At 39.0% G+C, this 17,252-nt stretch overlaps 1 protein-coding gene across 3 annotated transcripts in view; it reads left to right on the forward strand.

The window, feature by feature from the left end:
- Nucleotides 1-8,728, forward strand: part of IARS1 (isoleucyl-tRNA synthetase 1) — a 107,915-nt gene extending 99,187 nt beyond the window's left edge. For all 3 annotated transcript variants that reach the window (XM_042807004.1, XM_042807003.1, XM_032995821.2), the window contains 3 exons: nt 2,385-2,528; nt 3,496-3,648; nt 8,099-8,728. In XM_042807004.1, coding sequence (XP_042662938.1) covers nt 2,385-2,528; nt 3,496-3,648; nt 8,099-8,181 — 380 coding nt within the window. In that variant the 3' untranslated portion in view covers nt 8,182-8,728. The remainder of the gene's footprint in view (nt 1-2,384; nt 2,529-3,495; nt 3,649-8,098) is intronic.
- Nucleotides 8,729-17,252: the final 8,524 nt, after the last annotated feature.

Here is a 17,252-nt window from a genome sequence, read left to right on the forward strand (position 1 = left end):
CCCATATTGAAAAAGACCTATTTAAAAAAAATTGAGTTTGTTTATTTTTTGGGAATAAATGAAGCTGGAAGTCATGTAGGGCTTAAAAAAGCAGAGGAAGGACAGGTGAAGCAAAAATGCTCCTACAAACTTCTTAGTCTATGTTGTATTTTATCTTGATGCTTTTCAGATAACTAATTTTTTTTAAATTCAACTCTTAGCACTGTTTCTAAACAAGAATACAAAAAGATTTTTTTTTTTTAATCTTTAATATTTAAAAGGCCATGAGACTGTAAGGCACCCTAGGAGTGCATTACCACTTAAATCTCAGCTGCAGGGAGAACTGACTTTAGAAGTGATTTTAATATTGATGAGCACTTGTAATATCTGCTTGTTTTCAAGTGTATTGTTAGATATGGAAAAAATGATCCACTTTTTCTTGCTCTTACTAGAGGGTTGTATGAACTGCCATTGACAGCACTGCACATGAGCTTTTCTTTGTGAAAATGTCAGCGGTCCTGTAATGCAAAATGCTAGATTTGTTAAATATGCAAATCGCCATTGCTGTAGCTGGTGCCCTGCTGCCCTGCGTAGATCCGCACAGATCCCAGCACCTGGGCAATGTCAAACTCCCAAATCCTGGAGCTGTGTGTTCCTTGCTCCGTAAAGCACCCTGCTTGGTACTGCTGGCTTCTGCCCGTGACCCGTGCATTGTATGTAAATGGCAAGCAGTGCTGCTCTTGTTAATTCATTTCCACTTGTAAATGTAGTCATTTTCTTGCTTTTCTGTAAGTAAAACCAAAAGCAAAGCCCCCTTCAGTGCTTGAGCATGTGCCTTGCACCTCAAACAAGTGCTTGGGCTGCTGGCAGGTGGCCACCATCATCGTAAAAACCTTCATTCTTGAAAAGTGAATTTTAGAAGCAGCAATGAAGTTTTGCCTTTTTCCTTAAAGCTTTTATATATATGTGTGTGTGTGTGTGTGTATATATATATATAAATATAAACTTGATTTTTAACAGATAGCATTTTAGAATCTTGAATGCAGCCTGAGGTCTTCATGCAGTATCATAAGATCATAAGCCTTCCACAGTGTATTGCGCTTTGATGTTGTGTGGCAGCTGGTGAAATTTTGAATGCTCATAGCCTGTGACTACTTTTCACCCTTTTGCAGGTTTTTGTTTTTGTTTTTTGTTTTGTTTTTTGTTTTGTGGGTGTGGGGTTGATTTGGTTTCAGGGTTGGAGTTTTGGGGTTTGTTTTTTTCTGTGTGTGTGTGGTTGTTTCTTGTTCGTTTTAGTGGGGGTTTTTTGTTTTTTTGTTTCTTTTTCCCCTTTCATTTTTAAGTTTGTAAATATCCATGGAAAAGAGCCACTTCTGCCCCTTTGAAAATAACTGAGATAAACTGATGGAAAATAAGCTTTGTAAAGATTGGACTTTGTGACCTACGAATAGGGCTGATATGGAATGAAAACCTGTTGGAAAGAGACAAGAGAGGTGCTAGTTCTGTATGTGTACAGGCAACACACAATTCTTAAAAGAAATCCAATTTATTAATTCTTACTGGATTTGGTCTTTGTAGTTCTTTTGTAGCTGCAAAAGCTTTGTAGCAGAGAGTGATGTTATTTCTCTGTATCTTTGATGTTGTGGCTATCGGCAGTTTTTTTTTAACCTCTGTGATAGGCAGGTTCATGTAGGCAGTGCAGAGTGCGGTGCTGCATATTTCATTTGCATTACAGAAACCTCATTAGCTTCTCATCTGATTGCTTTCAGGGTGCTGGTAGTACTTCTAAAATCCTTTCAGACATGGGTCCTATGCTGGGTCTGATCTTCTACCATTTTCTAAATAGGCATGGCTGGACTCATCTGCTGAATCATCAGCTGTTGTTGACATTACACACAAATATTAATGCAGAGGGCATTATTCATGAGCTAACCAGCCACTGATTCTACATTTATTGTCATCTGGAGTTTAATGAGGGAAGTGTCCTGATGTTGCATAGTAACACATATCCTAGCTTCGGCTAGGGAAGTCAGGGTACAGGCAAAGATCATAGGTTTTAATTTAACAAGATAGAAACGGTTGGCTTAAGTGAAATAATTTCTTGCTGCTTTTAAGTTATTTAAATATTTGTACTGTGTAAGTAATCATGTTGTACATAAGAAATGTTACATAGGAGCTAATTTCCACAGCAGACAAAGTACTCTGTTGTTAAGAAAACAAAATATTTCTGCACAAATTCCATTTTTCAAAATGGAGAAATGCTCTTTCTTGAGGAAGGAATTGCGGAGAGGGAAATGCTTCCACAGTGGGATCAGTAGTGAGAAAGGCTCATTGTCAGCTAATCAAGTGAGAACTGGACCTCGGCTTCGCTGTAATGGCCTGACTGGTCTCATTTTCTTTTTCAGAACTGATAAACAAAACTGACTTGCTTAGTCTCAGCGGAAAGACTCTACATGTGACAACAGGGTCAGCACCTGCTCTGATCAACTCTCCTGATGCGCTGCTCTGCCAGTATATCAACTTGCAGTTAATGAATGCAAAACCACAAGGTCTGTAGGATACTGATCTCTCCTCATTTACAGGCTGAGCTTTTTGTGATGTAAGTTTTGGACACCATTGCTTACTGATGAAGATAAGTACATATGTTTTCATTGGTAGATGGTGATTTTGTTTATTTTTTCCTAGTATTTGCTTTCTAATAAACACAGTGTTTATGTTTAGCTTTCCTCCCTCTTTTCATAAAAGAAGGAGAGACAGTTTGAGTTAAGGGACAGGATTTAAACATGAGCCCTTCAGCATTGTTTTCCTGTTTCTGACCGTCAGCTCACCTGTGCAGCCTCTTTTAAAAAGCTGAGTCTAAAACCGACCAAAAATGAAGGAGGAGCTATCTCTCTACCAAGCCATGGTAAACAGCCTGTGCAACATTTCTTCATGCTACTTAAAAGCCAAATGAATTGTATTATTAACCTGATCTGGAGTATAGATATGTATATGTAATTCTGTTTCACAGCTGCTAATCTTCTTTCTACTCAGAAACCTCATGTTGGAACAGCAATGTTTTTAATAACTTGCTCTTAATCTCTGCCCTGGTATGAGTCCTTTCTGGACTGTCCGCGTTGAATCTCAGTGACACTACTGGGAAACCACTTGGGCCAAAAATGTGTCTTTTAACTGAGGATTTCATCATCAGAAGGTCCTTTGTGAGCTTCTGCAGTTCTTAGTGGTTTGTGTGTCCTGTTGAAATTTCGCATTTCCCAGTCAGTTATCCTCTTGACCCCATTTAAAGAATTCTGCAGAGTTTTCTTTTGGTTGTTAGGCTGTTAATAAACACTTCTGATTCTAGAATTCATGAGCTTACTCAGTGAATATCTGTAAGTAGGTTGGTATTGGTAATTTCTCAGCACTGTGAAGAAACAGAGATGAAATGGAAGAAGAAATCCTAAAATGTCAATTTACTCCAAGATAAATTAAATAATATCCTTCACCAATAGTGATTCAACTGTTGATCTTGTTCAGAATGTCAGAAAGGAACAGTGGGAACTCTGCTAATGGAAAATCCAGTTGGTCAGAATGGATTAACGTACCGAGGTCTTCTACATGAAACGGCAAAAGTTTTTGGGCTCAGAAGCAGGAGGCTAAAATTGTTCATGGATGAAGCGCAAACTCAGGGTAAGCACGAACTTTTTGTTTGCTTGTCCAAGGGCACTGGGAAGTTTTTGCTGATGAGCAGCTAACGTAGCCTGAGATCTAGTTTAGTTACTAAATGCACGCTGTTTACACATTGGTTTCTAATTTTGCCCAGTAATTCAATATTTATATAATAAAATCATCTAAGCACACGTTTATATTTAGCAATACAAAGCTCTAGTGTATTCCCTTCATGAAATGGCCAAGACAAGTTCTGTACGTGTTTCTTCCTTTTGAAATAGAAAGGTCAGTCAGCAGTGCGAATGGTAGCTACACACTGCTGTGACTAAGCGGAGAGAGTGAATCTCTTCCTAGAAGTGAGGGAGTGTGAAGTGTGAATATTTTAAGAACCTGTTCAAATGGTTCCTGTAACATTCATATTGTTGCAGATTATTGTTTTTTCCCTTCCTTTTGGAGAATGGGAGTAGGTGGAAAGGAGTATTGGATCTATTTTAGAGTTGTGTGAGTAGGACAAGCTTGGTGGGGTATGGCAGCTGCAATTCATTCAGAATACCTGGTAGGTAGGAAGCTTTATCACATAGTCACGTATCTGAAATGTTAAAGAATCTTCCAAAACCACAGACAGATGGTGAAGCTTAGAAACAAAACTCTCTGATTCATGAGAAAGATTAGACTAAAGATGTAGCCACCTGTAGTGCTAAAAAGTTGGAACTGAGAAACATTTGGGACTTCGTTTGATAGGAAGAATGGATTGGAAACTACACGATAAAAAACGCCCAGGTGTTCCTGTGTATTCAGGAAAATTCAGCTCTTTAAATTAAATGATACAGAGGATTCTGTCTCCAGTTTATCATAGTGGCATGATTTACAAGCTGTTTGGGACAGATGCATGACACTGAACTTTGACCTACCACATTAGGTTACCTGTCCAGAAGGTAGACACCTTATTTAAACTGGTTATCTAACCCGAGGAAGGGGTGAATTTACTTGGGAGGTGCCTGGCAGCTGATGAGGGGAGGAGGAGTGCAGCGTTCTATTGTAGCTGGCTAGACTGGGAGCACTCAGCTGTCCGCTGGGTTGAAGGGATGCCAGTAGGATACATGAGTATGAGAGCAAGTACAGCATGGGGTTTCTTTGTTGTGGATTTTCAGTTGTGGGGGTTTTTTTTATTTTATGTGACCTGAACTCTGTTCACTGAAAAGCCATTTTCGTAAGTAAAATGGATCTCAAATGTTGATGAGACTTTCTAGTGATAGTTTGAGCTAATGCTAAAAATAATGTGCTGAATGGTGTTAACAAACAGAGAGAGCTGGAGAGTGCAGTGTTTAGAAACAGCACAAGGTGTAGGAACCAAGTTTATCAACTACACTTCATTTGCATAAACAAAAAATACATTTATGTGTGAAACCTTGCTGACTAGAGATTTGGCCATGCAGGAGCAATTGGTATTATGCACACTTCTTTTTTGGTTTCTATCATTGTTACAGGGCAAGAGGGGCTTACAGCAGCATATGATCAAGTTAAGATACTAAAATAACTATTGTAAAAAACTTTAGAGCTTTGAAAGAGGGAAGTAACTGACAAACCAGGAAAATGTATAGCCTTTAAGTCGCAGCTTAAGTAAGGATTTTTAAAATGCCTTTACCTAAAAGGGAGATAGCTGAGTCGCTTTAACATATTTGTAGTATGAATTCTCCAGGACTGTTTAAAGTATATAAAGTGACAGTTCACCATGATGTGTAAGATGAGATTTGATAACTCTTCAAAGGCTGAAACAACTCGTTTGGTGTCTCTTAGAGTCAGAATGTAGAGAACTTGGTCCTGAGAGGTGTGTTTGTGTAGCTAACGCATGCTTATGCCATATAGCTATGCTGCTGCTACCTCAGATTTAATTTGCACCATGCAGCTCTCAATTTTTTAATCATATAAACACTGAAATGGTTGTACTTGATCTCCATATATGATAAATAAGTGCTGCATATAAAACAAGTACTTTGATGCCTCTGGAAGCCATTAGGTCAATTAATACTTATGTGTATTGTTGCAACTTTGTAATCCCCTTTTCATCCTTTTATTAATGTATTTCAAGGTCCTACCTTCAAAGCAAAAAAAGTTCAGTCCTGAGTAGGTATTTTTTATGGTTTATTCTAAAAATAAAAAATTATTTTCTGCTAATAATTTGAGACATTTGATGAAAATAAGCCATGAATTGGAAGATTGATGCCTGTTTTGTAAAAAGAAAAACAAATCACTTGGTAGAAAATGAGCTATCAGTTTTGAAAACATTAGTTTTATAAATGTTGTCAGGTACAGGCAGTTGAGCATCTGCTGCCTGTTGTACAAAAAGCTTGCCAACTTTTCAGAAACAAATGTGGTTTTCACCACCCTTTGTAATATTGGAAAAAATTCTCTAAATAAATGTCAGTGGTAAGCGTTGCTTATTCATGGGATTGAAACGGGAGTTACAGGTAGCTGATGCAGAGACATGTTTGGGATGAAGGCAGTACTTCTTAATGTGCTCACTCCAAAGCCTTCCTTTGGAGGAATTGGCACAGAAAGGACGTTGTCCTTACATTTTATTGACAAATCAGGTTTTCAATTTCTAAAAGTAGTTATTGTGTTAAATACTGTTGAAAATAGTAGCTTCATGTAGTCCCTAATTTTTCATGATTTTGAAAATAACTAATTAAAAAAAGACTTTGAGACCAAGTTTTGTAGTTTGTTTGGCTGCTTCTGCAGATCAAAACCACTTTCGTATACTGATGTAACATTTTTATGGGGAGGGAAGGAAGGTTAATGAGGGAATAAAGCCCTAATTGCTGAATTAGATTATACCTCCACTCACGGCTGTATAGATAGGTATTCAGCTGCTTAAAGCAAAGCACTGCACTGGAAGATAACTCCTCCAAAACAGTACCATCATGATCCGTAAGGGCTTCTTAATTCTTTAATTAATAGATGGCTTTTAAACTTGGATGCAGACTATATCTGCTCAGTCTAAAAATGAAATATTTTTCCAAGGAAGATGGGGGCCTTAATGTTAGGTGGAGTGGGCATACTGTTACAAGAAACACAACTCCTGGCTGCCTTTTCTAGAATCAGTTTTCACTTGGACATCAAGTTACTGAAAACTAAGCTGCTTTTACATTATCTCCATGGATGCACTTCAGACTTGGCTCCCCCGCCCCACAGCCGCTGCCTTGGGCTCCCAGCTGGAGCTGAGCCCGAGTCAGAGCAGCGCGAATATCAGACGTCAGCTCTGGGGTACACGGCAGTACGCTACAAAACTGGTTCTACTGAGAAAACACCCAGGCATTCTGGATGTTATTAAACTGTTATTTGTGCTAACTCTAGTGCCAGAATTTAAAATTATCTTTTATTTGCTTGTGTTGTCTTGAGGGATTCTAGTGTGCAGAGTAACACTGCAGCCCCTGATACTCTTTTGCTTTGGTTTCAGTAGATGCATTTGTGGTTACCACTTGAAAGTTTTTTTAGTAGAGACACCTCTGGTATATTTGTTATTAAGATGACTTTTGTTCCAAAGCTGTACCTCCTGGTATTCAAAACAATCTGCTCTGTTTTTTGGGGTAGTTTGCTACAGCTGACGAGTGCTGGGAAGCACTGAGCTAGCCAGCATCTGACTTCTTGGCAAAAATGCCCTGTAAAGTGGCAAGAATTGTGAAAGAGATTTCCAGTTCCTACCAATTTTGCAGGTGACGTTTTCTGCAGCCATAAACTGTGATTACTCTGTGTTTGTGTTTTTTAAATAATTGGAAATCCTGAATCAGCCTGTTGGAAATACACTATATCCTTTAAAATGGGTTTGTTTGTGAGACTATCCTATTACTGTTCTAAGCTATGTACATATAACTATGAAAAGACTTCGGGAATTGATCTGGTAGGGTATGAAAATTTTAAACATATTCGACAAGATTGCTACATTAGTTTTTCAGCAGATACTACAGCAATCCTTGCTTTAGGTATAAAACTCAAGTTAATGTATTCATGTTCTTATTCTTGCACTCCTTCACACATATGTTCTTCTATAATCTGTCAGAGATGGGATACTAGAGCTGATGGATCTCTGTATGGCCATTCTTCTATAATGTCTATAAGGGATTGTATTGTTAGTATTGACTTCATATCATTGCATTATAAAATAATTTTCCGAGCTAGATATTAATCTGTGTGGATGGGAAGCTGGGAGCTGTCGGCTGACATGCTTTCAAAAAAATTGTTCTTTGTAACCTAGAACAGTATCTTCCACTCTTGCAGTGACAATCCTGACATGTGGTAACCCTTCCTTTAATAGGAGGGAATTTTGAGCTGAGCAGTTTCTGTTCTAGTTCCATTTTGATTGAACCAGCAGAACTGTTTGAATAAGGAAGAAAAAAAAAAAAGGCATTCATAGTTTTACCTGTAAGCAAGAGTACTAACTGTGTTCTGTGTCTCTCTTGTTTTCTTGGTTCAGAGATCACAAAGGACATCTCCATGAAGAACTTGAACATGAAGACTGTGTATGTTTGTGTTATACCCACCACAGCTGAATGTTGAGAACTCCATTTTTATGAATAAGGCCATGGAGACTTTTTCCCCCCCCCAAAATGAAGTCAAATCAAATTAGTATGCTTTTAGATGAACATCCAAGTTGTGTATGGTACTTCTAACATCTCCAATTGCACACAGGATGTTTTCTACCAGTGCACGTCTAATATGCTGCTCTTTGGTTTCAAATACAATGTATTTTCATTATGTTATCTTATGATAGTGTAAAAGCTGTTCAGAAAAATGTCAGAACTCCTTAACCTTAGATATCTATGCAGTAATTTGCCTGAAAGAAATGGGACTAGTACCTCAGTGATGCTCTTCTCTGCCTGTCCTTTATGCAGAAGGCATCTTTGATTTTCTAAACCATGGGTTACCTACAAGGCTCTATGATATAAATATATATATACACCATTACAGTAGGTTTGAAACGTATTTAAGGGTTGCCCAGATTTGTTCATTCATACTAGCTGCGTTTTCATGAAGTGTGTGGCTGTTGATTTAAAATACTGCCTAATTTCAACACTTGGAACAATAAATTTGCTTCATCTCCAAACTCTTGTTTCTCTGAGTTCAGAGTATTTTTCTTTCCTTACGTTTTCTGAAGAAGGTAATGCCTAGCACACTGTTCAGGAAAACCTAGAGAAACTTGAAATCTGGGAATGTCCATAGTGAATGCCAGTGACTTTGGATAGTGATACTGACAGGTTTGAGGGATTTTGGGGAGGGTTGTTCCCTTTGGTTTCAGACTTAAAAACAGTTTTAGATTGAAATTAGTGTTGAGTTTTTATAATAGTTGCTATAACTTGCCAAATATTTTAGTGTTAACCTGTGTATCTGTAAGCAATTGAAATAACAGGAAACCTTTTTTCAGTTTGAGGATGTTTTTTGCCTAGTTAACTTAAACTAGAAGCTTAAGCACCCTCAAGTTTCGCCTGTGTTTCAGTAGTATTGTTAATCAGTGTTGACGCTTGGGGTCGTACAGCATGCTGAGCTCGAAGGTGTATGTGCACGCAGCTGCCTTCGCTGCTGGGCCTTCATTAGCTTCCTGAGAACAAGGCACTGTGAACAAGAGTATTAACAGAGAGTAACGTTTTGTAAGAATAACAAAGTCTTGCTTAGCATGTTTTTCCATTGCTCTATGTTTTTCATCTTTACACTATGAATATAAACCAAAGCTTTTTTGTGATAACACTATGTTAGTGGGAATAACTATAAATAAATGTTCTGTGTAACTACTGTGCTCTGGTCGACCATACCAAAATTGTAAGTAGTCATTTAAAGTAAATCAAGTCTCTGGCATTCAGCTTACATAAAACTATTTTTATCAGTATTAAAAATGTCAGTGCCTGAACCTTCTGAATCACTGGCCTGTTCAGTTTAATGAGTATTAGACATTGCCCTCTACCTTTCCCTGTAAGTCAGCTTGCTTATTTTTTTATTGACATAGTGACATGGAAATCAAATTTGTATTGGGGCTTTTTTTGTCACATTAAAAATGTCCAGGTTATGTCTTCTACAAAGGTAAGATTGCTGTTCCTAAGCTGAATATCTTTGCTTCGTTATTTGTGGAGAATGAATGAAGATGGCAAATGGCTGCAATCTAACATTCTTAATGAGACAATCTCAGGAGACAACATTATTTGCATTTTTAGGGAGTTATCTGAGATTTAGCATTTTGTGTATGTATATTTACTTCCAAGAATGTTTACTGGCCAAGTTCTGTGTAAGGACTGGATTAGATTTTTATATATATACACATATATAAATGTTTTTATATCATATCTTTATATCGTATATCTATATGTATGTTTTCCAGTGAATTAAAGGCCTAGCCAAGATTTATGAATTCACTCTGAGTTCCAAACAGAAAAAGATAATCTGCAACAGAAACTTTTTTCAAATATATTTATAGCTGCTTAATGTAAAAAATAATCTGCCCTTAGGAGAAGAAATGCTTCTTGTGACCGTAGTCCAATAACCTCATACTTCACATGAAGTATAGTTGAATTGAGTTTCCTGGAATTTCTTGAAGTAAACAACTGCTTTATACTTAAAATAAAAACTGGTCTTTCCCTTGTCTTCATATATGAACTTCCTCTGTGAAATGTTTTGCAAAGTAGCGCTGCCTGTGATGCACTGTTAAAATAGACAAAGGCATGCTGATAGATAAAACTTAGAGGTAAAGGATTTAAATTATTTACTCACAGGAAAGGGGTGAAGGAAAACTATTGCTGATAATTCCGTACGTGTCCTTTAGTTCTAGGGGTGATAGACTACGAACTAGACATGATGTGTAGGGCTTTCTTCATCCTGTTTCCCCACAACTTCATGTGCAAACTGGAGGCTGGAAGAGTGTTTTCCTGTGGGTTTCTAGTCTTACCACAAAAATTGAGACAAAAATGTGGCCTAAAAGATAGAGGAACGTTGAACTGCTTTTACAGAATCTGCCCCATGTAGGTAGAGGTTGCACCTGTAACCTCACACTGGTATTCAGACACTGCTGTCAGGAGGGGATGCTGCCTACCTGGCGCTTCCTATTTGAAGAGGTATGGATGTCTGCTAGATTGATCATCATGTTATCTAGCTGCATTTCTTTCATTTCAGTAAAATACAGATAGATATTTATATTGCTTGAGCCGGAAGTAAACGGTATCACACTTGCAACAGCATAAGAAAATACTTTCACTTGCTCTCAGTACGCCAACAGGGAAGGGTGAACATCTCATTTCAAGGGGCAGTGTGGCACAAAGGATTCTCTTGCAAAGAAATGCAAAACTCTCTTTCTTGTCAAGGACTATGTTCAGCTAGCCTTTGATCCATTTTTAGAGAAGTTGACCCAAGAAATCCTTCAGTAAGTTCTGTTATTCTTTTCCACATGAGGCTTGAGCTTCAAAATTAGAGAAACTTTTCAAGTAGATGTACTCCGTAGGGCATGCAGTGTTAACAACGTGAGTTAAAGCTCTTACCTCTTCATGTACCTTGATTGTGCTTTTTTTCTAAAATACCGAATCTTTAAAGTGAAGTGGGTGTTACGTGGCACAAAGTTACGCTACCTGTTTCTTTCCAGCGTTATGGAGTTAATTTCCAGGGTCAGAAATAGTGTGTGGTGCTTGCTGGTGCTTCCATAGCTCTGCTTCACCTCAGTCTCCTTTCTTCACTGCACACATTTTGCATTCTTAATTTTTCCTCCTTCTTTTACTTTCTATGTGTTGGGGGTTTTGTGTTGTTTTTTTTGTTGTTGTTGTTGTTGTGGTGGTTTTTGTTTGTTGGGGTTTGTTTGTTTTTTTACCTTTTTGTTTGCTTTTAGTTTCTCAGCTGTGGCTTTCTGTCCACATCCACATACTCCTCATGGGATGTAATGACTGGAACAGGAACTGAAGTGTGCCCTTGCACTTTCTGGTCTGATCATATCAATGGAAATGCACATAAGTGCTCTTTCTGTCTTTGGTAGGATCAGTAAAATCTGGCAGAAGGGAAAATTCAGTATGCTTAGGACAGGTAATAGAAGAATCAGACCAGAGTTTATTGGAGGACACTGCTGAAAGTGCTTCTGGGGCAGTTAACTTTACATCAACCCTTTACGTAAGTAGCGTGTAATTAAAAAACTAATTTGGTTGCAAAATCATAGTTTAATTTTACTTTCAGCTGCTGCTCTGTTAGTTGGCTATGATCTCTTATCTCAAAATCATACTGACAGTGAATGTTAGGAACAAATTGTGACCCATTTGGGTGAACGTGTGCTTTTTCTACTTTCCTTCTCCACATCCATTTTTAGTATTCTTTTTTTATTATTCTGGATAAGATGTAATCATTGTTTGAGAGAATTTGTCTCATGGGATCTTGAAGTGGGGATTTTTTCCTACTAATTTTTTTTATTGAGGTTTTTAAATGCATTTCTATAACCTCATCTAGGTTGGGCTAATAATAGTATCTTGGCTTGATGCGATACTCTTCAGGATTTATGTACTTCAATTAGCTTCCCTCTTAAATAGCTTGTTACACAAATTAGGTCCCAGACCACTGTTGCTTCTCTCTTCACAGAGAAAAGCTCTACGCAGGCACTCGCAGAACTGTGTGACACCAGTTACTGTACTCAGCAGGAGCTGGTACCCCTGAATTCTGATCCAGCCTGCTGACCTTCCGCTGCGGCCTGTCACCCGCTGGCGGTGCGGCACTCTCAGACTCCTTGAACTGTGGGCAGCAGCAGCCGGGGAGCCCGCTTTTCATTGTTGGGGGCTGTAGGCCCTGGTACAAAATAGCTCTGTTACAGCCGTATCCAGAAATCATGGTGCTGCGGCTTAGAAAACACCCTCCCTCCCCATCCCTGTTGGCCTCCCCCTGCCCTACTTCCCCTCCTTGGCTCAAACAACACCCCCTTGGATCTGTGGGGGCTGGTTTGGGCTCAAAGTGATCTGCTACCTGTCCCGTTCCTGCTGGACAGGAATTCAGTTGCTGAACCTAATTGGTGTCCTTGAGAGCGGATTTACCAACAGGGCCTGGCACTGACCGGGGCTGGCGGCAGGACGACATCCTCATCAGGCTCAGCTGAGATACCCCCACGAAGCCGTGTGGACAGTGTAGCAACAGGGCTGTTTGTTCCCTGTCAGTCCAATTTCCATCTTTCCTCAGAATAAGTCAGTGTACTGGTGGGTCAGGCTAGCTATATACCCTAGTAATATAATTTCCTTTTTCAGTTGAATGTACAACAGTCAAAACCTTACATTTCTGTTTTGCTTTCATGCAATAAAAAAGTAGTGACTGTTGGTATCCTTCTGCAAGTAACTTCCTTCCAGAGGGAAGAATGGTTTTAAGGAGAGAAAAAATAAATCCGTTTCTCCTCATCCTGTTGTAAATTGAATAGCAGCTGATCAGCTGGACGGCCCTTTTGCAACTCCAAATCCCTCTGTTTTTATGTCAGCAAAGGTGGAGTCTGGGTATCCTTGCCCTTACTGGTTAAGCAAAAAGCAATTATTCACTATGTCAAGTCATTTTTTTTTTTTTGCTCTTAATCTGATTTCCTGTGGGATAGACTCTTGACACTGATTAAACAGATTGAAAGAATAATGTATGCAACTGCATAACAAAAGGTGAACTTCAAAATAGTCTCAAATAGTTCCCTTTAACATTTTTCTTTCAAAGATGGAACAAAAGAGGGAACAGCACAGTGTCATCCACGCACGGGAAGCAGCTTTACAGTATGAACACAATTTGCTGAGTTAATTTTACTCTTGCTGTGCTGTTAGTGGTGGTTGACTGGGGTTGGGGGGAGGGTGTATCTTCAATTAGCTAATGTTTTCCCCAGTTAAAATGTTTATGTAACAAATGTAGTTATAGCTTTTATGTAATTGGGGGGAGGAGGGGGGAAGCTTCCTATTTCATATGTCTGGGTATTTCAGTTAATTTCCAGTCTCTGTCTGTACAAAGTTCTAATTAGGGGTCACAGAGCTCCTCAGAAGACTTCTAAAGTTCCTTGATGATGCGATTAGAATAAAATTGCCTCTAAAGATACCTAAATTATTTTTTTTTTTAAAAGACTTTCATGGGTCAGAGATAGGGGAGTTCCATATGCGTTGTCTTAATTTTGCTCTTTGTTTCAGTTCCCTTTAATGTTCAAAACAGTGCAGTTGAAATCTTCCAAATACACAGAAGGCACCCTGGCACTTAATATTTGCTATGTTTGATCAAGTATGACAGCTGGGCAGCTGGGCATAAGATGTTTCCATGGAATATCATCTGTAGTATAGCAGAAGGACGAATTTCCTTTGCTTTTCAAGTCAGCAGTTTTTCAAAGGTGAGGACTATCAAAATTTAGAGCTACAGCATGTGTTCTGTGATTAGCAGTGGTGGCAAACCCCAAAATCATGGGATCTTTGGGATTTACGTTGCTTATGGATAACATGTGGCAGGCGTTGCAGGTGAGAGGAGGGGAAGATAGAAGCAGCATGGCAAATTTAATTTAGGAGATTTTACACTGCAAATCCTGCTTATGGACATGATATAGTCTAAACAAGGCTGAAGGATCCTGAATATTCGCGAAGGTAAGTGAATGTTTGTAAGATGAAAGAAAGAAAAGTTGCCTACTGTGTCACCTGAACAAGCCCAAAAATAGTCTTACGCTCTTAGAAACCGAGAGCTTTACAGTAAAGAGAGTTGCAATGGATTAGTAATTAAACAAGAACTAGTCATTTCGTACTCTTGCCAAACACCACAAGTACCAACAAAAGCAAGCACTGGGCTGTATAAACAAGACTGTCTGTAACTGAAGAAGTAATCTTTCTGCTCAGGTACTGCAGCACTGTGTCCAGTGTCAGGAACCATGCTGGGAGGAAGATGCTGACCATCTGGAGGGCAGCCAGTGAGCAGAAGCAGGAGTAAGGTCTGGGAGACATGAAAGACTGGAAGAATTCCTGTGTTTAGTCTACAGCAGATAAGGCTGAGGGTGAGATGTAGTAAGTCTTCCGATAAATAAATAGTAATTGCAAAGAGAATAGTAATGAACTAGTTTTCAAGGGGCTTGCAGTTAAATTAGATGGGACTTCAGGCCACACAGGACGAAAAGCCTTTTGGTTATAAAAATAACCCGCCCCTAGAATGGGTGGCCTAGGAAGTTGACCAGATTTTCATCAATGATGGGTTTAAGAAGGGGATATGAGAGGGTCTCCAAGGAGTAGCTGGGGTTTAGATTGTTCTCCCTGTAGCTGGGGGCAGACAGGAAAACCTCTCAAAGCCTTTTTTGACCCATTTTTTAAAAGTATGTTGTCACCTAAGGGCAGATGAGTTTCCAAAAAATTCTTGACTGATTTCAGCCTGTCATTAGGTCATCTATGAAAATTACTTTGCAAATTGTTTATTAGTTCTAAGCTATGTTTTCTATTCAGATATCTGTAATAGTGTGTCCATAATTCTGATGTCTGAACACCTCTACGGCACCTTGACTTGCTTTTACTGACTGCACTCAGTTTGATTTTATATTTAACTGTATGTTGATGTCATCTGGAAGAAGCACGCCAGCACAAATGCTGCTTAGGTGAGTCGCACCTGCACTGGAATATACATTGCAGGCTATTCTGGGTGTGGTTTATCAGCTATTGGATGTACAAGCCAGATGTATCAGCACATTTTCCTGGCAATAGTCGGGTACCTTCAAGAATCGTTCACTCACCTGATGTTAAACAACTAGCATTGAACTTAAATGATCAGCTCTGTCAGAGGAATGGAAATGATTGTATTAAAGGCACAGATAAGGAATTTAGAAAAACCCAACACAAGTGATATTTATCTACGTGCATGATGGCTACTTGCCCCAAAGGGCAACGGAGAGGACAAACTCAAACTGGAACATTTAGTTTATACTGCAAATCACTGGATGATACTATTAGTTTTGTGACCTGGGAGGAGCTTCCTCCTGGTCTTAAGTCTCCAAATGAAATAGCACAGAGAAGTGTCTTGGCTTCCCCTTTACCCCCTTTTTTTTTTTTTTTTTTTTTTTAATGGTCTTTTTTTAAAAATGTTTTTCTCAGCTGCTTTGTTAGTTTTGAACTGTAAGTTTATGCCACTGAAAGGAGAGCAAAGCAGACTGACTGGTAAACAGCCACAGGAGTTTCTATTTTCCCCACCCTAAAATTAAATGAAGGAAAAACTGAGTATCTCCTTGAAGAAAAAAGTCAGAAAGCAACCATGTAATATCTCTTACGCAGTGCCTATGTGAGGATGTAATCACTGATGGTGGCATGGCACCAGAACATCTGTATTTGTGATGTTTCCGGTGTACTGATGGTCAACATCGCAGGATTAGTAATCTGTTCGAACCTATGTTTGGTGCTAGACTTTCTGCATTTTATAATTAGGAGTTCTGAATCTCAATTTTACAGAAGGCTTTGAATCTCTTCTACTCCACAGCCAAGTACAGCTCTTGCCCTGTGAATCTGTGCTTTCACTTTTATCACTTCAGTACATTAGCCAAAAAACACTGGCTGTTTCAGGCTATGCATCATCCAAATAGATGTCTTCCTTCCCCCAAGGAAAATAGCAAAGAACCAGTAACATGCATCATTTAACAATGGAAAAATGTACAAAAATGTACTACAGATGTGGATTTAATGGTCTCTGTCCAAGTGTCAGCTTTCTGATGATATCATTAAATACAAAATACAAACAGCATATAATGAAGAATGACAGCAATCTTAGCAAAACTGGGTTTGACAAAATTGTCAAATATTTAGCACCGACCTCTATTCTTGTGTAAAATGTTGGTTTCAGCTGGTCTCTTAGTGGATGCACAGAGCTATAATTAGGGTAGATTCCTTCGGACGCGTACTAAGCTGAAGATGCACGGCACACCACTAGGGACCCCAGAGCACTGCCGCCCTTTTCTGTGTTTCTCTGTGAGGGTACGTTGCACAGTGCAGCGCTGGGCTCTGACTGTGAGCTTGGTTTGGCAACTGGCTGTACAGCGGTTTTTCATTCCTGTCCTTCCACTCTAGTTTCCTGTGTAGGGACTCAAGGGCTTATTAGACTCAGAGCTGTTTCTTAAGCAGGACTTATCTCCGTGTTGAACCTGAAAGGCATGAACATGGTGACTGCTGCCAGGGCGTCCAGTCTTAACATTTTTTTTAATTTATTTTTTTTTTCCCCGTCACTGACACACTTTGACCTCCTTAAGATCAGCAGTCATACTACTTTGCTGTTTTCCAGAAAGGCATTTTGCAGCTGACAGTTCAATAATGTATATTTATATTTTTAAATATTGAGAGTGCCTTTGAAGACATGGCTCTTGGAATTAAGTCAGGACGAAACTACTTAGATTTCTTTTGTGATGTGCATGAGTTGCTAAATAAAAATGTGACTACTCATTAATTACATCATGCCTATGTGACATGAAGAGCGAAGTCATCGAGGGGAAAAAAATCCAAACCCATGATTTCTTTTAAGGCAAAGAAATATGCTGATTATTTTGTAGGTTTGCATTTTTAGAAGTTAATACATTACCTTGAAGCCTGTGAGTCTGCTCCTGCGTTCTGCTTGGCTCAGTAGCAAAGTACTGGCTCCCAAAACTGCGATTCAGAGCTGGAATCCAA

The sequence above is a fragment of the Tyto alba genome, unplaced genomic scaffold (assembly GCF_018691265.1).
Source record: "Tyto alba isolate M040663 unplaced genomic scaffold, T.alba_DEE_v4.0 Super-Scaffold_49, whole genome shotgun sequence".
Taxonomy (NCBI): domain Eukaryota; kingdom Metazoa; phylum Chordata; class Aves; order Strigiformes; family Tytonidae; genus Tyto; species Tyto alba.